At 42.4% G+C, this 26,641-nt stretch overlaps 1 protein-coding gene across 3 annotated transcripts in view; it reads right to left on the reverse strand.

The window, feature by feature from the left end:
* The window catches only part of LOC112220729 (protein FAM13B), an 84,811-nt gene that overhangs the window by 19,743 nt on the left and 38,427 nt on the right, over nucleotides 1–26,641 (reverse strand). For all 3 annotated transcript variants that reach the window (XM_024382585.2, XM_024382584.2, XM_024382586.2), the window contains exon 7: nucleotides 6,935–7,062. In XM_024382585.2, coding sequence (XP_024238353.1) covers nucleotides 6,935–7,062 — 128 coding nt within the window. The remainder of the gene's footprint in view (nucleotides 1–6,934; nucleotides 7,063–26,641) is intronic.

Below are 26,641 nucleotides of genomic sequence, written 5' to 3' on the forward strand. Positions count from 1 at the left end.
GACTGGGCCCTAATTCTGCAGCAGCTGCCACCCAAAGCCTTTCCCTATCCCCCCAAGCGGTTAAAGTGTTGGGCCGGTTCAAATCACCCAAGCAGACAAGGTAAACAAATATGCCAATGTGCCCTTGAGCAAGGCACTTAGCTCTAATTGCTCCTGTAAGTCACTCTGGATAAGAGTGTCTGCTAAATGACAAAAATGTAAATGTAAAGTCCAGCCACCACCCAAATCCCCTTAACCTTTACAGAACGACCAGGACAAACACATATATTGCATTCGGAAAGTATTCAGACCTCTTGACTTTTTCCATATTTTGTTACGTTTCAGACAAATCCTAAAATTGAATAAACAAATTGTTTCCCCCTCAGCAATCTACACATAATACCCGAAAGTCAGACATAGTTCTCCCATATCCACAGAGGAACTCTGGAGCTATCGCTGCAGCACTCGACCAGCTTTTTGGTAGAGTGGCCAGACGGAAGCCACTCCTCAGTACAAGGCACATGACAGCCTGTTTGGAGTTTTCCAAAAGGCACCTAAAGGACTCTGACCATGAGAAACAGGATTCTCTGGTCTGATGAAACCAAGATTGAACTCTTTGGCCTGAATGCCAAGCGCCACGTCTGGTGGAAATCTGGCACCATCCCTATAGCGAAGCATGGCGGTGGCAGCATCATGCCATGGGGATGTTTTTCAGCGGCAGTGACTGGAAGACCAGTCAGGATCGAGGGAAAGATGAACGGAGCAAATTACAGAGAAATCCTTGGTTAAAATCTGCTCCAGAGTGTTCAGGACCTCAGACAGGGCAATGACCCAAAGTACACAGCCAAGACAACGCAGGAGTTGTTTCCGGACAAGTCTCTGAATGTCCTTGAGTGGCCCAGCCAGAGCCCGGACTTGAACCCGATCAAACATCTCTGGAGGGACCTGAAAATAGCTGTGCAGCGATGCACCCCATCCAACCTGACAGAGCTTGAGAGGATCTGCAGAGAAGAATGTGAGAAACTCCCCAAATACAGGTGTGCCAAGCTTGTAGCATCATACCCAAGAAGACTGGAGGCTGTAATCGCTGCCAAAAGTGCTTCAACAAAGTACTGCGTAAAAGGTCTGAGAACTTAAGTAAATTTGATGTTTTTATTTTTTTAAATAAATTTGCTAAAAATTATTTTTAAAAATAGTTTTGCTTTGTCATTATGGATATTGTGTGTAGATTGATGAGGTGGGAAAAAACGATTTAATCAATTTCAGAACATAACAAATTGTGGAAAAATTGAAGGGGTCTGAAATTTTTTCCAAAACACTGTACATACACCCCCACAGTTCATGTCTGACTCCTTGGTGACATGATTCAGAAGCCGGAGGCACAGAGTGAGAGGTCAAGTTAGCCGAAAAAGGCCTTCTCGGTCCTTGTTTGGCATACCATAAAGTGTTAAAAACACTGCAGCAGTAGGGTCCATGGGAAAACAATAGCCCAGAAGCGAGTGCCAACCCACTAGTGTCATGGTTGTTTTTCAACTCCCATGTAGGTCCAAATCAAGTCTATTGTGTGTATGGTTTGGGAAACAACCAGTAAAAGACTGGTAACAAATACAGTGAGATCCAAATGTATTGGGACAGTGACATATGTTGTTGTTTTGGCTCTGTACTCTAGCACTATGGAGTTCAAATTATACAATGACTATGAGGTTAAAGTGCAGACTTTCTGTACTTAGTCCACCCATTTTAGGGGACCAAAAGTATTGGGAAAGATTCACTTATGTTTTCTCAAATATTTTGGGGCATTGAGCAAATGTTTGGTCTTGTGAGCATACACGCGAGAATTGTGTTCCCTTACAGTTTTAGACAGTAGCTAATAGGCTATTGTGGCCATTTGAACATAATGTGGGCCTAACAACAAAACCAATGGAGCAAATCCCATAACATTTTCACATGGAAATAGCTTTTGATTTCTATGATATAGCCTACCGTGGCCTAAATGTGGTGTCCAATGCAGGCCTACGTGCATGAGACTCTTAAAAGTTTTTACATTATGAAGGGCTTGACATTAATTCATTTTTTACTTGATTTATAACACCATGGGCCAAATAGGTGACTGTAAATTGTATTGTATGATGCAAGAAACCACTTTACAAAATACAATTTATTATTGTTAGCATACAGGGAATGACAATATTCAAGCCTGTCTCAAAATACAACACTGCACCTTTAAGACATTAGCTTTTTACCTGACTGGCTTTTCAAAGACAGCTTGAAATGTAGCCTCCACATTTTATGTTCTTATAGGAAGCACTAACTCCCCATTGCTGACTTATACTTATAAGTGGGCTAGTAACTCGCTAACTAGCAAAGAATATCAACAAATGTGCACACGCGTGGCTCTGCGCTCTGAACTGATCTTCGTTGCTCTCTGGCTCTTCACATTGTGTTTAGAAACATTCCATTCTTATTTATTAACAATAAAAAAGTGACTCCAAAATAACAATACATTATTTACCATTCATTTAAAATTGGGCAAAAATAAATCGGAAACAACCAAAGCAAACAGCAAATGCATCCAACAAGTTTGTAGTCACAAGCTTGATGTAATCATTGCATGCTAGGAATATGGGACCAAACTAAGCTTTTGACTACTTTAATACACAAGTGAATTTGTCCCAATACTTTAGGTACCCGAAAATAGGGGGGACTATGTACCAAAAGTGCTTCCTAAACAGTTCACCCAATATGGATGAAAATTCCCTTCAAATTAAAGCTGACAGTCTGTACTTTAACCTCGTAGTTATTGTATAATTTCAAATCCAAAGTGCTGGAGTAGAGACAAAACTGTCACAGTCCCAATACTTTTAGAGCTCACTGTATGTGCGGTGTGCTGTGGGGTGTGTCACTGTCTCAAGCCTTTCTAGCCAGGTCGACTATTTCCCCCTGCCATGGTGCATGTGCCTGTCTGTTTGTGTGGATTAGGGATTAATGGGTTTAATCACCTTAACCCTTTACACTGGTGAGAATGGGCCTATATGGATAGGGCTAAATTTAAATGTTTCTTACAGAAAAAATATGAAAAGCATATGCATATCCATGGTAGCAATAGAAAGGGAACAGTTAGGAGATTACGGAAAATTATTAGACCAAAACGTGAGGACTACAGTTCACCTGACAACTGAATCCAAACATTACACTGTTGATTTTATGTGCAATTTACTGTACTTATTGCCGCATTTGTTGATACCAACATCTGAAAATACTCTGGATACATTCAGTACAATTCTAAGAATATTAATGGAAAATATGGGATAGGTGCAACATAAGAAATTATAAGGGTTTGAGTGAAAGGACTAACTGGGATCTCAAAGTGGCCACACACACCTCTCCAAAGTGTGCACAGTTCCTAAGTAATTTCAATGCACTTTTACTCCTAGTTCTCCTTCTCCTGCGCCGTTGATGAGCTAGAGCAAGCACACTTGTAGTCGTTTTGGTTGGAACACAACCCTGCATCCCCGCCATCAAAAAAAATGTGTTGTTTACGAAATCCCAAAACGGTCCATTCTAAACCTCAATCTGGGTCAGGTGGGCATCAACCGATAGTAATTTTGATGCGCATAGAAAGGAGTCATGAGCGCATTCAGGTGCGTGTGACACAGCAAATTTTCTTCACAATAAACAAACATGGGCTCGTTCTGTTCAGAACAACCCAGGGTATGATAGCATGTCATCTTGTAACAGTACATCAAACATAGTGATCATAAACGTTGACAATGTATATGACAATTTTATTCTATGGAAATTGCACATTTGGACTAAAGGGTGTTTGGCTTGCTTGTACGACATCAACTCAGTATTTATTATAATCCTCAACGTCTCACTTAAAAAATACTTAGAGTCCTCTTCATTTAAAGTATTTCCCTCACTCAGAAATGAAAGGTGCAAAAGCTGCCAAATTAGCAGGAGGGAGGGGTCAACTTCTTGTTTTGCAAGGTGCTCAAGTTCAGAACGACTGTCAGTCAAAACCCATACAGCGCTGGGAAGCGCATTGCCAGAGTTCTGACTTCATGTATACTGCAGCATGTTACTGTACAGCCACAACATGTGTCTGGGATGTTGGGAAAGTTGTGGGAAAATATCAAATGCATACAACAGTGGTTCCATACTAAAATGTTTAAACGTAAAGACGAGGATGAAACCGATCACAACATTTAGCTTAAAAGTTGATACACTATGAATATTTCACATTACAAGTACACAAATACATTGCTCAAAAAAATAAAGGGAACACTTAAACAACACAATGTAACTCCAAGTCAATCACACTTCTGTGAAATCAAACTGTCCACTTAGGAAGCAACACTTGATTGACAATAAATTTCACATGCTGTTGTGCAAATGGAATAGACAACAGGTGGAAATTATAGGCAATTAGCAAGACACCCCCAATAATGGAGTGGTTCTGCAGGTGGTGACCACAGACCACTTCTCAGTTCCTATGCTTCCTGGCTGATGTTTTGGTCACTTTTGAATGCTGCGGTGCTTTCACTCTAGTGGTAGCATGAGACGGAGTCTCCCACACAAGTGGCTCAGGTAGTGAAGCTCATCCAGGATGGCAAACATTTTTTTTTAAATGCTTTAAATTGGAGGCTGACTTGGATCTTTATGTTAAGTATTTTGTTTTACTTTGCACTAGTGAATCTTTACAGCCTCTTTTGTACTTCTTGAAACAATCCAGGAGTACAATGAGTCACTCTTAAATCCCTATCGTTCTTCATGCTCTTATAATCTAATCAAAGTTTATTTGTCACGTGCTCTGAATACAACATGTGTAGACCTTAAATGCTTACTTACAGGCTCTAACCAATAGTGCAAAAAGGTGTTAGGTAAATAAAGAAATAAAAACAACAGTAAAAAGACAGTGAAAAATAACAGTAGCGAGGCTATAAAAGTAGTGAGGCTACAGACAGACACCGGTTAGTCAGGCTGATTGAGGTAGTATGTACATGCAGATATGGTTAAAGTAACTATGCATATATATGATGGACAGAGTAGCAGTAGCGTAAAAGAGGGGTTGGTGTAGCTTCCTGTAATGTCTGTGTTGAACAGTATGCTCAGAATGTGGAGGAGTGTGGCCATAAAAACAGACACAATTGTGTAAAGGAATGACAGACTCGCTCCTCTGAAATTGTTCTCCATTAATACGATTTAAGCAACCTGTCATACCAGACCTGTCTGACATTTAGCTGCTGTATGGTGGCCCTGTGGTGGAACTCTCAATAGCCCTGTTGGCGCTCTGCTGAGATCAAAGTGGGTGCAGGTGCACTGGAACTAAACAAATAGAGGCGAGGAGGAGATGAGATCAACAGAAAGACTTAGATTATCGTTCATGTCTAGACCTCCGGACTTTTGAAGGGAGACAATCATCCGTTTGGTAGAGTGGCGATCAGCACAGCTTTTACATGGCTACCTGGTCCTGAACTAGCACCATTTTGCTCAGTACATTGAATGAAAAAAAACGTTATGATCTAATACGCTATTTTGCTCAGTGTGTAGAAATTTGGGGTCAGGAGCCCACGTGGAGTCACCCGATTGAAAAATAGTTACGATCACGGTGGGAAATGAACACCCGCCAAATGCAGGTAGATTTAGGCATTGTTAGGTAAGAATGTCTATTTCAACAAACAAAACATTTGGGAATAGTAAAAAATTAAATAAAGCCCAGATGTAAAAGTTGGTCGAGTTGGCTAGTTACATCGTTTTGTTGTTTTTCCAGTATGAGTTGGGTTTGCTTCAAATGTCTGCTGCTACGGAAGAAACAGTGATTCGCATGTCTGACAGAGACGGCGTGCCACTCTACCATGGTAACGGCCCGCCCCTTAAAGTGGCAGCAGAAATCTTTTGTCTTCCCTAAAACATTTATTCATTAACTTGAAGTAATTTCTTATCATTAAAACACTTACATATTATTTTTTTTAATCCTAAATGTCAAATGATTTACTCCTTGTAAAAAAATTCAGCGTAGAGCCCTGAACATTTCCCACCATGATTGCTATCACTAGTCGGCTACCACCCGGTTACGCAATCCTGCACTTTCGAGAATGCTGCCCTGTATACAGAGACATGGAATCACTGGTCACTTTAACAATGGAACATCAGTCACTTTAATAATGTTTACATACCGCTTTACCCATTTCATATGTATATACTGTATTCTATTCTACTGCATTTTAGTCAATGCCACTCCGACATTGCTCGTCCTAATATTTATATATTTCTTAACTCCATTCTTTTACTTTTAGATTGGTGTGTATTGTTGTGAATTGTTAGATACTACTGCACTGTTGGACCTAGGAACACAAGCATTTCGCTACACCCTTAATAACATCTGCTAAATGTGTGTATGTGTCCAATAAAATTTGATATGTAATAATAAATAAGCCGTTTCACTCAGCATTTTGTGGAAATTGTGATTCCAATTATGTAATACTCTCATGTGGGAGCTGAGCTGACCCAATGACATTATACTATAAGAGATCTTTATGGCTTAACCCAGATACAAGAACATAGCTGTGGTGGAGCAGGCAGCTTGGTTGGAATGTGACATACATTCCCTGGATATGTTCAATGAAATATTTTATTTTGAATAATTTGCTACCATGTCAGTTGTCCTGACTTGGCACTGGGGAAAAAAAAAAAAAGAGCCCTGGCGCTAATGTAAAGTAACTGTTGATAAAAATAAGTTGCATTTCTTATCAAGCAAAATAGTTATTTATCACGATACATATCGCCCAGCTGTAGTACAGATGAATCATTCATAAATCGCACATGAACTGCCCCTTTCAATTTTCATTGTATTTATTCCTAATTGTCTACGCTTGATATATTTTTGTATACCCAGAGCAGCAAACCAAATTACCCCATGAGGATCATAAAGTCAATCATCAACTTATCTTACCTTGAAGAGGGAGTGACCTGCGTGTTACTGTGTTGGGGGGATTCGGAGGCGGAAGGGGGGCCTTCCTCGCCGTCCTGGGGCAGCTCCTCACATGCCTCTAATTTCTCATCGTCCAGGAGCTCAGTGATCTGCAAGGGAGAGTGAAGGGTCAGGGGACATTTTAGAAGTAGGCTAGGATGGTTTAAGTATCATCATACATGACACCTCTGACAGGACACTGAGTGAGCTATACCATCAAACTGTGCACCCAGATAACATTATGTAATACAGTGTTAGGGGCTGACCCCAATTAGTCGACTGGTTGATTGTTCGGTCGACCTAGATTTTTTTTAGTCGAGCAGTAGCAAATAAAGAAAAACAGATACATATATATATACACACTCAGCAAAAATAAGAAACGTCCTCTCACTGTCAACTACGTTTATTTTCAGCAAACTTAACATGTTGAATCTTATGTTCATACAAATATTTACACAACAGACAAACTGAACAAGTTCCACAAACATGTGACTAACAGAAATTGAATAATGTGTCCCTGAACAAAAGGGGGGGGGGGGTCAAAATCAAAAGTAACAGTCAGTATCTGGTGTGGCCACCAGCTGCATTAAGTACTGCAGTGCATCTCCTCCTCATGGACTGCACCAGATTTTGCCCCACTCTTCCACCAAGGCACCTGCAAGTTCTCAGACATTTCTGGGGGGGAATGGCCCTAGCCCTCACCCTCCGATCAAACAGGTCCCAGACTTGCTCAATGGGATTGAGATCCAGGCTCTTCGCTGGCCATGGCAGAACACAGACATTCCTGTCTTGCAGGAAATCATGCACAGAACGAGCAGTATGGCTGGTGGCATTGTCAGGCTGGAGGATCATGTCAGGATGAGCCTGCAGGAAGGGTACCACATGAGGGAGGAGTGTGTCTTCCCTGTAACGCACAGCATTGAGATTTCCTGCAATGACAACAAGCTCAGTCCAATGATGCTGTGACACACCGCCCCAGACCATGACGGACCCTCCACCTCCAAATCGATCCCGTTCCAGAGTACAGGCCTCGGTGTAACGCTCATTCAATCCGATCATCACCCCTGGTGAGACAAAACCGCAACTCGTCAGTGAAAAGCACTTTTTGCCAGTCCTGTCCGGTCCAGTGACGGTGGGTTTGTGCCCATAGGCGACGTTGTTGCCGGTGAGGTCTGGTGTGAACCTGCCTTACAACAGGCCTACATACAAGCCCTCAGTTCAGCCTCTCTCTGCCTATTGTAGACAGTCTGAGCACTGATGGAGGGATTGTGCGTTCCTGGTGTAACTCAGGCAGTTGTTGTTGCCATCCTGTACCTGTCCCGCAGGTGTGATGTACAGATCCTGTGCAGGTGTTGTTACACATGGTGTGCCACTGCGAGGATGATCAGCTGTCCGTCCTGTCTCCCTGTAGCATGGTCTCAGGCGTCTCACAGTACAAACATTACAATTTATTTCCCTGACCACATCTGCAGTCCTCATGCCTCCTTGCAGCATGCCTAAGGCACATTCATGCCGATGAGCAGGGACCCTGGGCATCTTTCTTTTGCTGTTTTTCAGAGTCAGTAGAAAGGCCTCTTTAGTGTCCTAAGTTTTCATAACTGTGACCTTAATTGCCTACCGTCTGTAAGCTGTCAACTAGTGATCCCTTCCCGTTTAACAGGATTGATTTGACAACACCCAGTGAAATAGCAGCGCTATTAATAACAGAAATACTCATAATAATTCATAAATCATACAAATGTTATACACCGGTTTAAAGATGAACTTCTTGTTAATCCAGCCACAGTGTCAGATTTCAAAAAGGCCTTACGGTGAAAGCAAACCATGCTATTATCTGAGGATAGCACCCCATCAAACATACACATGGAAATCATAATTCAACCCGCCAGGCACAACAAAGGTCAGAAATAACATATAAATCATGCCTTCCCTTTGAAGATCTTCTTCTGTTGGCACTCCAATATGTCCATTAAACATCACAAGTGGTCCTTTTGAATGATAAATTCACTCGTTAGATATCCAAAATGTCAATTTATTTGGCGCGTATGATTCAGAAAATACACCGGTTCCAACTCCCGCAACATGACTACACATTATCTAATTAGTTACCTGTAAACTTGATCCAAACATCTCAAACAACATTCCTAATTCAACTTTAGGTATTTTTAAATGTAAATAATCGATGAAATTTAAGATGGAATAAACTGTGTTCAATACCAGAGGAAAACAAAGTGGAGCGTGTTTTCAGGTCGCGCGCCTCAACCACAACAGTACACTTTACTCGACCCTCGTTCTGGACAGCCCTTCTTCTTCATTTCTCAAAGGATACTCACAGACATCATTCAAACAGTTTTAGAAACTTCTAATAATATGCATGTCCTAGCTTCTGGGCCTGAGTAGCAGGCAGTTTACTTTGGGCACGCTTTTCATCCGGATGTGAAAATACCACCCCCTAGCCTTAAGTAGTAAGTGTCTTAACCGTTCCACAGGTGCATGTTCATTAATTGTTTATGGTTTATTGAACAAGCACGGGAACAGTGTTTAAACCCTTTACAATGAAGATCTGTGAAGTTGAGATTTTTACCAATCATCTTTGAAAAACAGGGTCCTGAAAAATGGACGTTTCTTTTTTTACTGAGTTGTGTGTATGTATGTGTGTATACAGTGGGGCAAAAAAGTTTTTAGTCAGCCACCAATTGTGCAAGTTCTCCAACTTAAAAAGATGAGGCCTGTAATTTTCATAATAGGTACACTTTGACTATGACAGACAAAATGAGGGGAAAAAAATCCAGAAAATCGCATTGTAGGATTTTTTATGAATTTATTTGCAAATTATGGTGGAAAATAAGTATTTGTCACCTACAAACAAGCAAGATTTCTGTCTCTCACAAACCTGTAACTTCTTCTTTAAGAGGCTCCTCTGTCCTCCACTCGTTACCTGTATTAATGGCACCTGTTTGAACTTGTTATAAAAAGATACCTGTCCACAACCTCAAACAGTCACACTCCAAACTCCACTATGGCCAAGACCAAAGAGCTGTCAAAGGACACCAGAAACAAAATTGTAGACCTGCACCAGGCTGAGAAAACTGAATCTGCAATAGGTAAGCAGCTTGGTTTGAAGAAATCAACTGTGGGAGCAATTATTAGGAAATGGAAGACATACAAGACCACTGATAAGCTCACTCGATCTGGGGCTCCACGCAAGATCTCACCCCGTGGGGTCAAAATGATCTCAAGAACGGTGAGCAAAAATCCCAGAACCACACAGGGGGTCCTAGTGAATGACCTGCAGAGAGCTGGGACCAAAGTAACAAAGCCTACCATCAGTAACACACTACGCCGCCAGGGACTCAAATCCTGCAGTGCCAGACGTTTCCCCCTGCTTAAGCCAGTACATGTCCAGGCCCGTCTGAAGTTTGCTAGAGAGCATTTGGATGATCCAGAAGAAGATTGGGAGAATGTCATATGGTCAGATGAAACCAAAATAGAACTTTTTGGTAAAAACTCAACTCGTTGTGTTTGGAGGACAAAGAATGCTGAGTTGCATCCAAAGAACACCATACCTACTGTGAAGCATGGGGGTAGAAACATCATGCTTTGGGGCTGTTTTTCTGAAAAGGGACCAGGACAACTGATCCGTGTAAAGGAAAGAATGAATGGGGTTATGTATCCTTCCATCAGCAAGGGCATTGAAGATGAAACGTGGCTGGGTCTTTCAGCTTGACAATGATCCCAAACACACCGCCTGGGCAACGAAGGAGTGGCTTTGTAAAGAAGCATTTCAAGGTCCTGGAGTGGCCTAGCCAGTCTCCAGATCTCAACCCCATAGAAAATCTTTGGAGGGAGTTGAAAGTCCGTGTTGCCCAGCAACAGCCCCAAAACATCACTGCTCTAGAGGAGATCTGCATGGAAGAATGGGCCAAAATACCAGCAACAGTGTGTGAAAACCTTGTGAAGACTTACAGAAAACGTTTGACCTCTGCCATTGCCAACAAAGGGTATATAACAAAGTATTGAGATAAACTTTTGTTTTTGACCAAATACTTATTTTCCACCATAATTTGCAAATAAATTCATTAAAATTCCTACAATGTGATTTTCTGGATTTTTTCCCCTCATTTTGTCTGTCATAGTTGAAGTTTAAGTGGGGAGAACATGCACAATTGGTGGCTGACTAAATACTTTTTTGCCCCACTATGTTATAAATAAATAAATATATACACACACACACACAGATTAGTTCACTAAGATGGGTGTACGGGCGTACGCATGCACGTATACACACATACATTCAACCTCTTAATGAACTAATCCATTGTAGAGGACCAGACAAAGCCGATTTATGCTTTATCCAAAAATGTGGTCGGAGGCTCCATATGGAGGGGGTGACAATTGCGGAGAGGCCAAATTGAGCTCAGTACCGCATCGCCATGCACCTCCCATATGTTGTAACAATGCGGAGGGCTCTGTATAGCTCCGCATTGACACGATTGGGGGGCGGTAGATCCTGTATAAACACAAACTCACTTCCTTGACAACTCCCCTCACAACAAACAGCTCTGTAAATGCGCAAGTATGAATGCCCTGACTTCTGCAGAGCCATGTCATCGTAAATGCAACACGGCCAATGGAGACGTCGGCTTGACCATGCAGCGCCCAAGAAGCTCAATGCACTTCTCTCCATGTGTTCTCTCCCACCAATTTGTGCACATTCATTGTTTCAGAACTTCATTGTGTGAATTGTATGCTTTTGATTTTTAGTCTATCACTTCCCCATTACATATCACCAGTAGTACATTTACTGTTAATTTCTATCATTTCTAATCTACAATGTTTGTTTGGTTATGATAATTTATGTTAATGCATCAATATATTATTCCAGTCTTACCGTTCTCATTGTCGGAGTGGACATTGTTTGCAGAGTGCACAACCTATGCTACACTTGTGAGGAACACGTTTTGGTTTATTTCATACCATTTACAAGTTTAGTCAATTAAAATGTAGTCATTGTCTATTGTTTGGTGCGCTCCTGTCAAGGTTACGTAAGGATGTGCACCTGATTACTCAGACGTATATAGGCGACCTGGCCTGTGCGCAAATGTAGGCATTTAAATGTGCCCATTTGGGGATCTGATAACTTTAATACACCACCACTAATGAGCTGTGGAGCTTGTCAAAGTAATGTTTTTTTCACCTCAAACAGCAAGCAAACAAATTCTGTTTTTACATCCATTGAGAATGACAATAGTTCCTCAATGTAGGCCATTTGAAAAACCTTTACAGCGCTCTCCCTTACGATAACCACTCAGCGTGAAAGGGAAAAATGTCAAGCTCTCATCCAGTGGAAACATCATAAAATAGGCCTACCTGATTACTTCTTGTCAGTGCTCGACTTGGACTGAAATAGGTTCCGGTACTCATTCTGGGTGCTGGTCATTTTTTATATTTAAGTGTTGTTTATATTAGGTGCAGGAGCTCCACAATACTTTTTAGCTAATATTCTGTAAAGAGGAACGGGAGCTCAAGCAGTAGAACATTTGAGGTGCCGGAATTCAGCTCCGGAGAGCTCCTGCCCAAGTCAAGCACTGCTTCTTATCCTTTGCACAAAAAGCCTAAAAATCTAATCTTATTGGTCACATACACGTGATTACCAGATGTTATTGTGGGTGTAGCGAAATGCTTGTGCTTCTAGCTCCGACAGTGCAGTAATATCTAACAAATTACACAACACACACAAATCAAAGTAGAAATTAATTAAGACTATATACAGTTGAAGTCGGAAGTTTACATACACCTTAGCCAAACACATTTAAACTCAGTTTTTCACAATTCCTGACATTTAATCCTAGTAAAAATCCCCGGTCTTAGGTCAGTTAGAATCACCACTTTATTTTAAGAATGTGAAATGTCAGAATAATAAGAGAGATAATTATTTATTTCAGCTTTTATTTCTTTCATCACATTCCCAGTGGGTCAGAAGTTTACATACAGTCAATTAGTATTTGGTAGCTTTGCCTTGAAATTGTTTAACTTGGGTCAAACGTTTCAGGAAGCCTTCCACAAGCTTCCCACAATAAGTTCCCTGAATTTTGACCCATTTGTCTTGACAGAGTTGGTGTAACTGAGTCAGGTTTGTAGGCCTTCTTACTCGCACAAACATTTTCAGTTCTGCCCACAAATCTTCTGTAAGATTGAGGTCAGGGCTTTGTGATGGCCACTCCAATACCTTGACTTTGTTGTCCTTAAGCCATTTTGCCACAACTTTGGAAGTATGCTTGGGGTCATTGTCCACTTGGAAGACCCATTTATGACCAAGCTTTGACTTCCTGACTGATGTCTTGAAATGTTGCTTCAATATATCCACAATTTTCTTGCCTCATGATGCCATCTATTTTGTGAAGTGCACCAGACCCTCATGCAGCAAAGCACCCCCACAACATGATGCTTGCCACCCCGTGCTTCACGATTGGGGTGGTATCCTTCGGCTTGCAAGCATCCCCCTTTTATTCCAAACACAATGATGGTCATTATGGCAGTTCTATTTATGTTTCATCGGACCAGAGGACATTTCTCCAAAAAGTACGATCTTGGTCCCCATGTGCAGTTGCAAACCGTAGTTTTTGTGGAGGTTTTGGAGCAGTGGCTTCTTCCTTGTTGAGCGGCCTTTCAGGTTATGTCGATATAGGACTCCTGTGGATATAGATACTTTTGTGCCAGTTTCCTCCAGCATCTTCACAAGGTCATTTGCTGTTGTTCTGGGATTGATTTGCACTTTTTACACCAAAGTACATTCATCTCTAGGAGACAGAACGCGTCTCCTTCCTGAGCGGGATGACGGCTGCGTGGTCCCTTGGTGTTTATACTTGCGTACTATTGTTTGTACAGATGAATGTGGTACCTTCAGGCATTTGGAAATTGCTCCCAAGGGTGAACCAGACTCTTGGAGGTCTACAATTTATTTTCTGAGGTCTTGGCTGATATCTTTTGATTTTCCCATGATGTCAAGCAAAGAGGCACTGTGTTTGAAGGTGGGCCTTGTAATACATCCACAGGTATACCTCCAATTAACTCAAATTATGTCAATTAGCCTATCAGAAGTTTCTAAAGCCATGACAATTTTCTGGAATTTTCCAAGCTGTTTAAAGGCACAGTTTACATACACTAAGTTAACTTCTGACCCACTGGAATTGTGATAAAGCGAATTATAAGTGAAATAATCTGTCTGTAAACAATGGTTGGAAAAAATACTTGTGTCGTGCACAAAGTAGATGTCCAAGTTGACTTGCCAAAACTATAGTTTGTTAACAAGAAATTTGTGGAGTGGTTGAAAAAGAGTTTTAATGACTCCAATCTAAGTGTATGTAAACTTCTGACTTCAACTGTACATATGGACGAGCGATGTCAGAGCGGAACGGACTAAGATACAGTAGAATAGCACAGAAAAACAGTATATACACATGAGATGAGTAAAGCAAGATATGTAAGCATTAAGCGACAGATATCGTAGAATAGTATAGAATACAGTATGTACATATGAGTAATGCAAATATGTAAACATTATTAAAGTGACTAGTGTTCCATTAAAGTGGCCAATGATTCCTAGTCTATGCCTATAGGTAGTAACTTCTAACGTGCTAGTAACGGCTGTTTAACATTGAAGGCCTTGAGATAAAAGCTGTTTTTCAATCTCTCAGTCCCAGCTTTGATGCAACTGTACTAACCTCACCTTCTGGGTGATAGCGGGATGAACAGGCAGTGGCTCGGGTGGTTGATGTCCTTGATTATCTTTTTGGCCTTCCTGTGACATCAGGTGCTGTAGGTGTCCTGGAGGGCGAGTAGTTTGCCCCCGGTAATGCGTTGGGCAGACCACACCACCCTCTGGAGAGCTCTGCAGTTGTGGGCAGTGCAGTTGCCGTACCAGGCGGTGATACAGCCCGACAGGATGCTTTCAATTGTGCATCTACAAATTTGCGCAGGTTTTAGGTGACAAAGCAAATTTCTTTAGCCTCTGTCTGTGTGGGTGATCCATTTCAGTTTGTCAGTGATGTGTATGCCAAGAAACGTTAAGCTTTCCATATTCTCCACAGCTGTGTCTGTCACGAGCTCACTGGTGCGGGAAACTCGAGGGCCCAGAATATGTTGTACAATGTTGCAAGTTCGCTAGCACAAGCTTCAGGCTGGACCCAGTTGATACAATGTTTCAAGTTTGTTACAGACAGACCATGCACAGCCAATGTGATATAGACTGCTCAAAAAAATAAAGGGAACACTAAAATAACACATCCTAGATCTGAATGAATGAAATATTATTAAATACTTTTTTCTTTACATAGTTGAATGTGCTGGCAACAAAATCATATAAAAATGATCAATGGAAATCAAATTTATCAACCCATGGAGGTCTGGATTTGGAGTCACACTCAAAATTAAAAGTGGAAAACCACACTACAGGCTGATCCAACTTTGATGTATTGTCCTTAAAACAAGTCAAAATGAGGCTCAGTAGTGTGTGTGGCCTCCACGTGCGTGTATGACCTCCCTACAACGCCTGGGCATGCTCCTGATGCATGGTCACATACACGTGATCTCCTCCCAGACCTGGACTAAAGCATCCACCAACTCCTGGACAGTGTGGTGCAACGTGCAACGTTGGTGGATGGAGCGAGACATGATGTCCCAGATGTACTCAATTGGATTCAGGTCTGAGGAACGGGCGGGCCAGTCCATAGCGTCAATGCCTTCCTCTTGCAGGAACTGCTGACACACTCCAGCCACATGAGGTCTAGCATGGTCTTGCATTAGGAGGAATCCAGGGCCAACCGCACCAGCATATGATCTCACAAGGGGTCTGAGGATGTCATCTCGGTACCTAATGGCAGTCAGGCTACCTCTGGCGAGCACATGGAGGGCTGTGCGGCCCCCCAAAGAAATGCCACCCCACACCATGACTGACCCACCGCCAAACCGGTCATGCTGGAGGATGTTGCAGGCAGCAGAACGTTCTCCACGGCATCACCAGACTCTGTCACGTCTGTCACATGTGCTCAGTGTGAACCTGCTTTCATCTGTGAAGAGCACAGGGCGCCAGTGGCGAATTTGCCAATCTTTGTGTTCTCTGGCAAATGCCAAACGTCCTGCACGGTGTTGGGCTGTAGTAAGCACAACCCCCACCTGTGGACGTCGGGCCCTCATACCACCCTCATGGAGTCTGTTTCTGACCATTTGAGCAGACACATGCACATTTGTGGCCTGCTGGAGGTCATTTTGCAGGGCTCTGGCAGTGCTCCTCCTGCTCCTCCTTGCACAAAGGCGGAGGTAGCGGTCCTGCTGCTGGGTTGTTGCCCTCCTACGGCCGCCTCCACGTCTCCTGATGTACTGGCCTGTCTCCTGGTAGCGCCTCCATACTCTGGACACTACGTTGACAGACACAGCAAACCTTCTTGCCACAGCTCGCATTGATGTGCCATCCTGGATGAGCTGCACTACCTGAGCCACTTGTGTGGGTTGTAGACTCAGTCTCATGCTACCACTAGAGTGAAAGCACCGCCAGCATTCAAAAGTGACCAAAGCATCAGCCAGGAAGCATAGGATCTGAGAAGTGGTCTGTGGTCACCACCTGCAGAACCACTCCTTTATTGGGGGGTGTCTTGCTAATTGCCTATAATTTCCACCTGTTGTCTATTCCATTTGCACAACAGCATGTGCAATTTATTGTCAGTGTTGCTTCCTAAGTGGACAGTTTGATTTCACAGAAGTGTGATTGACTTGGAGTTACATTGTGTTGTTTAAGTGTTCTTTATTTTTTTGAGCAGTGTATATTTTTTCCTTCAGGATATTTTCTACTTTTATTTGTTGGCTTCATGTAGGCCATTTTTACATAGTTGGCAATAGAAGTTACTTTAGGTTTGTATCATTTCAATTTAGATACAATTTTTATTAAACACATGACAAAGATTGAGATAGGAAGACATTATTATAAATGAAACTGTTCCATGAAAATGTACATATGAAAAACATAACTGGCACTCAGATTGGTAGAAATGGTAAGATAAATTGGCATTGCTGATTCCTCGGATAGCCTATTACCGGCAACTTCAGGAGAGTAATGGCAGAATCTGAAAAAGCCAGCAGGAGCGGGAGGAGAATGCTTGGGTCAGGTTGAGTCATGAGTCTTATCTCAAACAGTAAGTTTAAAGCATCAGACAAGCTCAATTAATTTAGTTGATTTTATTAAAAAACACATAGGGTATGTCTATATATGGAAAAATCCACATTGGTCGAAAGTACAGACAACTTTTCAGTCAACCAAGATTTGTTTGTTGTTATTTTCGGGGACAGCCCTTTACAGTGGGGTCCGGAATGATTGGATCCCTTGATAAAGATGGGCAACAAAGGTATAAAATAAATACAAATAATGTGCTTTCGAAATAACAATGCATATGCACAAAATTCCTCCTCCTATACTCCCCTGCTCTAAAATCTAATTTTATTTGTCACATGCGCCAAACAGGCAGTATAGACCTTACTGTGAAATTCTTACCAGCCCATAACTCTATTTTCTTGACTGGATTGTTGGTTAAGAAAATATTTACTAAATAAAGTAAAAAATAAAAACAATAAAAATATTATTAACAATAATGAGGCTGGAGTATATACAGGGGGTAAATGTGCGGGGGTACAGGTTATAGTCGAGGTAAACTTGTACATGTAGGTAGGGGTAAAGTGATTATGCATAGATAATAAACAGCGAGTAGCTGTTGTGGGGGGAGACAACGCAAATAGACCGGGTGACCATTTCATTAATTGTTCAGCAGTATATAGGTATATTGTTCAGCAGTATACAGGAAGCTTGGCCCCAGGGATGTAATGCACAACCCTATGTAGCGCTTCACACAGGACCCAAACTGGCTGCGCACATGCGCCATCGTGCATAAATTTAATTTGTCCCTCTACACCAAACACGATCACGACACACAGGTTAAAATATCAAAACTAACTCTGAACCAATTACATTAATTTGGAGACAGGTCGAAAAGCTTTAAACATTTATGGCAATTTAGCTAGTTAGCTTGCACATGCTAGCTAATTTGTCCTATTTAGCTAGCTTACTGTTGCTAGCTAATTTGTCCTGGGATATAAACACTAGGTTGTTAATTTACCTGAAATACAATTAATTAAGCCATACATAAAAATGGTCAACCAAATCGTTTCTAGTCATCTATCCTCTTTCCAGGCTTTTGCATCTTTGAACTTGTATGGTGATTGGCATCTAAACTTTCATAGTATTACCAGGACAACCAGCAACACAGTTAGTCTTTCAATCACCCACGTGGGTACCTGCTTCTAAACCAATGAAGAGATGGGAGAGGCAGGACTTGCAGCGCGATCTGCGTCAGAAATAGGAATGACTTCTATTTTAGCCTTTGGCAACGCAGATGCTCGTTGACACACACAAGCAGTGTGGGTGCAATAATTGAATAACAGATTCCTGAATGTATTTTGTGACGCGACCGGTGTAGTCAGGGTATTACGGTCAGATGCTGCACAGTTGCCATACCAGGTGGTGATGCAACCAGTCAGGATGAAACTGGCTCTCATGAGGACCACCACAGGAAAGGAAAACCCAGAGTTACGTCTGCTGCAGAGGATAAGTTCATTAGAGTTAACTGCACCTCATATTATAGTCGAAACTTCCGGCGCCGACAGAGATGGCCGCCTCGCTTCGCGTTCCTAGGAAACTATGCAGTTTTTTGTTTTTTTACGTGTTATTTCTTACATTAGTACCCCAGGTCATCTTAGGTTTCATTACATACAGCAGAGAAGAACTACTGAATATAAGATCAGCGTCAACTCACCATCAGTACGACCAAGAATATGTTTTTCGCGACGCGGATCCTGTGTTCTGCCTTACAACCAGGACAACGGAGTGGATTACATGCAGCGACCCAAAAAAACGACTCAGAAAAAGAGGGAAACGAAGCGGTCTTCTGGTCAGACTCCGGAGACGGGCACACCGTGCAACACTCCCTAGCATTCTTCTTGCCAATGTCCAGTCTCTTGACAACAAGGTTGATGAAATCCGAGCAAGGGTAGCATTCCAGAGGGACATCAGAGACTGTAACGTTCTCTGCTTCACGGAAACATGGCTAACTGGAGAGACGCTATCCGAAGCGGTGCAGCCAGCGGGTTTCTCCACGCATCGCGCCGACAGAAACAAACATCTTTCTGGTAAGAAGAGTGGCGGGGGCGTATGCCTCATGGCCAACGTGACATGGTGTGATGAAAGAAACATACAGGAACTCAAATCCTTCTGTTCACCTGATTTAGAATTCCTCACAATCAAATGTAGACCGCATTATCTACCAAGAGAATTCTCTTCGATTATAATCACAGCCGTATATATCCCCCCCCCCAAGCAGACACGTCGATGGCTCTGAACTAACTTTATTTAACTCTCTGCAAACTGGAAACGATTTATCCGGAGGCTGCATTCATTGTAGCTGGGGATTTTAACAAGGCTAATCTGAAAACAAGACTCCCTAAATTTTATCAGCATATCGATTGCGCAACCAGGGGTGGAAAGACCCTGGATCATTGTTACTCTAACTTCCGCGACGCATATAAGGCCCTGCCCCGCCCCCTTTCGGAAAAGCTGACCACGACTCCATTTTGTTGATCCCTGCCTACAGACAGAAACTAAAACAAGAGGCTCCCACGCTGAGGTCTGTCCAACGCTGGTCCGACCAAGCTGACTCCACACTCCAAGACTGCTTCCATCACGTGGACTGGGAGATGTTTCGTATTGCGTCAGACAACAACATTGACGAATACGCTGATTCGGTGTGCGAGTTCATTAGAACGTGCGTTGAAGATGTCGTTCACATAGCAACGATAAAACATTCCCTAACCAGAAACCGTGGATTGATGGCAGCATTCGTGTGAAACTGAAGGCGCGAACCACTGCTTTTAATCAGGGCAAGGTGTCTGGTAACATGACTGAATACAAACAGTGCAGCTATTCCCTCCGCAAGGCTATCAAACAAGCTAAGCGCCAGTACAGAGACAAAGTAGAATCTCAATTCAACGGCTCAGACACAAGAGGCATGTGGCAGGGTCTACAGTCAATCACGGACTACAGGAAGAAACCCAGCCCAGTCACGGACCAGGATGTCTTGCTCCCAGGCAGACTAAATAACTTTTTTGCCCGCTTTGAGGACAATACAGTGCCACTGACCCGGCCTGCAACGAAAACATGCGGTCTCTCTTTCACTGCAGCCGAAGTGAGTAAGACATTTAAACGTGTTAACCCTCGCAAGGCTGCAGGCCCAGACGGCATCCCCAGCCGCGCCCTCAGAGCATGCGCAGACCAGCTGGCCGGTGTGTTTACGGACATATTCAATCAATCCCTATACCAGTCTGCTGTTCCCACATGCTTCAAGAGGGCCACCATTGTTCCTGTTCCCAAGAAAGCTAAGGTAACTGAGCTAAACGACTACCGCCCCGTAGCACTCACATCCGTCATCATGAAGTGCTTTGAGAGACTAGTCAAGGACCATATCACCTCCACCCTACCTGACACCCTAGACCCACTCCAATTTGCTTACCGCCCAAATAGGTCCACAGACGATGCAATCTCAACCACACTGCACACTGCCCTAACCCATCTGGACAAGAGGAATACCTATGTGAGAATGCTGTTCATCGACTACAGCTCGGCATTCAACACCATAGTACCCTCCAAGCTCGTCATCAAGCTCGAGACCCTGGGTCTCGACCCCGCCCTGTGCAACTGGGTACTGGACTTCCTGACGGGCCGCCCCCAGGTGGTGAGGGTAGGCAACAACATCTCCTCCCCGCTGATCCTCAACACTGGGGCCCCACAAGGGTGCGTTCTGAGCCCTCTCCTGTACTCCCTGTTCACCCACGACTGCGTGGCCACGCACGCCTCCAACTCAAATCATCAAGTTTGCGGACGACACAACAGTGGTAGGCTTGATTACCAACAACGACGAGACGGCCTACAGGGAGGAGGTGAGGGCCCTCGGAGTGTGGTGTCAGGAAAATAACCTCACACTCAACGTCAACAAAACTAAGGAGATGATTGTGGACTTCAGGAAACAGCAGAGGGAACACCCCCCCATCCACATCGATGGAACAGTAGTGGAGAGGGTAGCAAGTTAAGTTCCTCAGCATACACATCACAGACAAACTGAATTGGTCCACTCACACAGACAGCATCGTGAGGAAGGCGCAGCAGCGCCTCTTCAACCTCAGGAGGCTGAAGAAATTCGGCTTGTCACCAAAAGCACTCACAAACTTCTACAGATGCACAATCGAGAGCATCCTGGCGGGCTGTATCACCGCCTGGTATGGCAACTGCACTGCCCTCAACCGTAAGGCTCTCCAGAGGGTAGTGAGGTCTGCACAACGCATCACCGGGGGCAAACTACCTGCCCTCCAGGACACCTACACCACCCGATGCTACAGGAAGGCCATAAAGATCATCAAGGACATCAACCACCCGAGCCACTGCCTGTTCACCCCTCTGTCATCCAGAAGGCGAGGTCAGTACAGGTGCATCAAAGCTGGGACCGAGAGACTGAAAAACAGCTTCTATCTCAAGGCCATCAGACTGTTAAACAGCCACCACTAACATTGAGTGGCTACTGCCAACACACTGTCAATGACACTGACTCTACTCCAGCCACTTTAATAATGGGAATTGATGGGAAATGATGTAAATATATCACTAGCCACTTTAAACAATGCTACCTTATATAATGTTACTTACCCTACATTATTCATCTCATATGCATACGTAGATACTGTACTCTATATCATCGACTGCATCCTTATGTAATACATGTATCACTAGCCACTTTAACTGTGCCACTTGGTTTACATACTCATCTCATATGTATATACTGTACTCGATATCATCTACTGTATCTTGCCTATGCTGCTCTGTACCATCACTCATTCATATATCCTTATGTACATATTCTTTATCCCCTTACACTGTGTATAAGACAGTAGTTTTTTGGAATTGTTAGTTAGATTACTTGTTGGTTATTACTGCATTGTCGGAACTAGAAGCACAAGCATTTCGCTACACTCGCATTAACATCTGCTAACCATGTGTATGTGACAAATAAAATTTGATTTGATTTGATATTGCAGCCCAAATAAATGCTTCACAGAGTTCAAGTAACAGACATCTCAATATCAACTGTTCAGAGGAGACTGCGTGAATCAGGCCTTCATTGGAAAATTGCTGCAAAGAAGCCACTACATAAGGACATGAAGAAGAGACTTTCTTGGGCCAAGAAACATAAGTAATGGACATTAGACCAGTGGAAATCTGTCCTTTGGTCTGATGAGTCCAAATTTGAGATTTTTAGCTCCAACCACCCTGTCTTTGTCATACACAAAGTAGGTGAACGGATGATCTCCGCATGTGTGGTTCCCACTGTGAAGCATGGAGGAGGTGGTGTGGGGGTGCTTTGCTGGTGACACTCAGTGATTTATTTAGAATTCAAGGTACACTTAACCAGCATGGCTACCACAGCATTCTGCAGCGATACGCCATCCCATCTGGTTTGCGCTTAGTGGGACTATCATTTGTTTTTCAACAGGACAATGACCCAACATCTCCAGACTGTAAGGGCTATTTGACCAAGGAGGAGAGTGAAGGAGTGCTGCATCAGATGACCTGGCCTCCACAATCACCCGACCTCAAACCAATTGAGATGGTTTGGGATGAGTAGGACTGCAGAGTGAAGGAAGAGCAGGCAACAAGTGCTCAGCATGTGTGGGAACTCTTTCAAGACTGTTGGAAAAGCATTCCATGTGAAGCTGGTTGAGCGAATGCCAAGTGTGTGCAAAGCTGTCATCAAGGCAAAAGATGGCTGCTTTGAAGAAACTAAAATATACAATATTTGGTTACTACATGATTCCATATGTGTTACTTTATAGTTTTAATATCTTCATTATTATTCTACAATGCAGAAAATAGTTTAAATAAAAAAACCTTTGAATGAGTAGATGTGTCCAAACATTTGACTAGTACTCTATACAGTCTGCAAACAAAGCAAGCATCTCTTATGCAGGACAGGTCATGTGGGCTCAGATGTTTTCTATGTACAGTGTACACACTGAGAGACTATAAACACCAAGACATCTGTTACAATTACCAATTAGTGGTTGCTGCTGTACATTTTCAGCCAGGCTGGCTGTTCCTTTAATAGGTCCTATTGAATCAGTGGTGTTGACATCACTTGAAATGTACCTAGCGTTAGACGTTGACACTGCAGTCGGTGCAGTAAGTGCAGAGCCTGCTGCTAATATGGTGGGAGGTATATTACATTGTACAAGATGTTCCATAAAGATCTAAAGATAGATCACACCATTCATCACCTTGGCTGAAAATTGTTCCGTGCCCCATGTTTAATGTTATAATTGCAAGGAGAGAGAGACTCGGTGGGGTAACCTAACTGAGAATAGGAATGATTCCTAATAGATATTCTGTCTCTCTCTTTGCCTGCATTTACAGAGGCACTCCAATTTGGCTCTTTTCTTTCACTAAGGTCTTGATTAATCAGATCAGCTCTGAAAAAGATCTGATGTGATTGGCCAAAAAATTTCAGAATTCAGCTGCCTGTGTAAACACAGCATAAGACACCACATTCCCCCCTCCTAGTCTGAGAAGTTTCAGAACCCATAAATGCTGAGAGTTACTCTCTCTCTCTCCCCCCCCTCGCCAACCGCATCTGCTGCTGCCATGTCACAGCCACATTGCCATGGCAACAGCTCACTGACACCACCGATTGCATTTCAGGGTCTTGTCCCTCATTGTGTATGCAGATGGTTATGAGTAATGGTTGTGTGTTGTCATGGCAGCGGTGTCTGTCCGCTGTCTGTAGTATAGCAACAGAAAGAGCCCAGGGGAGAGGATTCTCACACTGTTCTAACGGATTAATGGACACATTTATCCACATCAACAAAGCCCAGAACATTGAGCACTTCTCCAAAGGTTAAATATACTGAAGATATCTGAGCAGAAAAAGAGCTCACACTTAAAAAAAGGTCTCTAGCAGATGAATGGGGAGTCAAAGTTACCTTCACATTTTACAACACAAGGGCCTGACAGCTGTAAATGGTCACAATGTGTTAGAGACCATGGAACTTTCTGTATCATCTCCACAAGCTTTTCATAAACCGCAGGGTGCGGACAATGATTATTACGCATTGACAATTACCTAGAACCATTTCCCATGTCAAATTCAGATGTAGAAAGGCTTGATTCTACTCATTTTCTGTGGATTGTTTCCTCAAAAGTTCAGAATATTTTTCTCAAACACATGGAACATTTATCCAAAATATTAAGTCATAGGCTAATCAATGTTTACATCTACAGTGCCTTCAGAAAGTAGTCATACCCCTTGACTTACTACACATTTTTTTGTGATTTAATCCATTTAGAATATCTGTATTTTCTCACCTGTCTACACACAATACCCCATAATGACAAAAGTGAAAACTGTTTTTAAAAATGTTTGCACATTTATTGAAAATGAAATACAGAAATCTCAATTCCATAAGTATTCACACCCCTGAGTAAATACTTTGTAGAAGCACCTTTGGCAGCGATTACAGCTGTGAGTCTTTCTGGGTATGTCTCTAAGAGCTTTCCACACCTGGTTTGTGCAACATTTGCCCATTATTCAAGCGCAGTCAAATTGGTTGTTGATCATTGCTAGACAACCATTTTAAGGTGTTGCCATGGATTTTCAAAACTAACTCAGCCACTCAGGAACATTCACTGTCTTTAGCAAATCTACTGTAGATTTGGCCTTTTAGGTTTTAATCTCCTAGTGTCTGGTGGAAAATCAGACAACCAGGTTCTCTCCTGTGCTTAGCGCCATTCCGCTTATTTTTTTAATCCTGAAAAAAACTCAGTCCATAGCGAATACAAACATACACATAACATGCCGCAGCCACCACTATGCATGACAATATGGAGAGTGGTACTCAGTAATATGTTGTATAGGATTTGGCCCAAACATAACACTTTGTATTCAGGACAAAAAGTTATTTGTTTGGCCACGTTTTGCAGTATTACTAGTGCCTTGTTGCAAACAGGCTCCCTTCTTTTCACTCTGTCAATTAGGTTAGCATTGTTGAGTAACTACAATGTTGTTGATCCATCCTCAGAGTTTAATGGCTGTGATAGGAGAAAACAAACTATTTTAAAGTCACCATGGTGAAATCCCTGAGCGGTTTCCTTCCTCTCCGGCGACCGAGTTAGGAAGGACGCCTGTATCTTTGTAGTGACTATTATTGAACACAGGAGGAGTCCATGCAACTTGTGACTTAAGCACATTTTTACTCCAGAACTTACTTAGGCTTGCCATAACAAAAGGGTTGAATACTTATTGACTCAAGACATTTCAGCTTTTTATTTATTTGTAAACTTCTCTAAAAACATAATAACACTTCGACATTATGTGGTATTGTCTGTAGGCCAGTGACAAAAAAAATAATCTAAATTTAATTAATTTTAAATTCAGGCTGTAACAAAAAATTTTTTTTAAAGTCACCGGGTGTGAATACCTTCTGAAGGCACTGTATATCTTAAACAAGGAGGAAGCCATGCGTTCATATTATGTAATCTTGGTTAACCCAGAACTAAGGTCTTGTGTAATTGGTCAGACGCTGGATTAAGTTATGAGTCCACACGTGTTCAATTAAAGAGTCACCCATTTTTAATGATAGTTTTTGTGGATCTCTGAGCAATGTTCTATAGATTCCCTGGGTCAATTAATTTGGGTCTCAGATATTGCAGTTCAGCAGGCAGAAATTTGGCCAGTATGACGTAGCATTGAGATAAAGCCGGTCTCACTACACGAAGTTAAAAGGAATACAACTTTTAGATTACGAAAACATCATACAAGTCAGGTTTCATAAGCCATTGATCATATTTTTTGCGATACCCGTACCTCTGGAAATTTGTAATTTAACAGAGGGTATAACACATTTCTCCCATTTGTCTACCTCTCAGTCCAGGGTGCATTGCATGGTGCCATTGCGAATGTCAAACTCCACGCTGAGGCACATCAAGTTGCAGGTTGAACATGGTGAGATTGACTCCTAAATTGACAGTGCAGTTTGTTTAGGCGATATTAAAGATACTTAGCTACTTCACATGCTGATAATGACTTTGGTATTATTGTGTGCAGCTACGTTTGCTAGCAAGTTACCTAGCTAGCCAGCCAGTCCATAGAGAGAGCATTGCGGGTTTTGTAGTTAACTTTAGCTGTAACAGATTTCCACAACGATTCACACATTTTGCTACCAACCTTATTATACAAAACTTTTGTTGACAAAAGAAATTGTTCTCACATAGTGTTATGTAACACTGTATATTATAGGAATAAGTGGTTTTGGGTGAATTTTTCCTTTAAGAGAACAAAGTGCCAACCTCTCTTTGCCAAGTTACAGGCAAGCCAAATGTCCCCTCCCGGAACCAATGCTGCTCGTTATCTTTTAAGCATCCCGTTGTATCATGACAGATATACGATACCATTTATGTTTCCGTAGTCTGTCCATGAAAGATGATTATGTAACAGTATCTGCTGACTTCATCTAATTCCACCATGCCTGAAATGGTCATCACACAGAACAGAA

Source organism: Oncorhynchus tshawytscha, linkage group LG21 (assembly GCF_018296145.1).
Source record: "Oncorhynchus tshawytscha isolate Ot180627B linkage group LG21, Otsh_v2.0, whole genome shotgun sequence".
Lineage (NCBI taxonomy): Eukaryota > Metazoa > Chordata > Actinopteri > Salmoniformes > Salmonidae > Oncorhynchus > Oncorhynchus tshawytscha.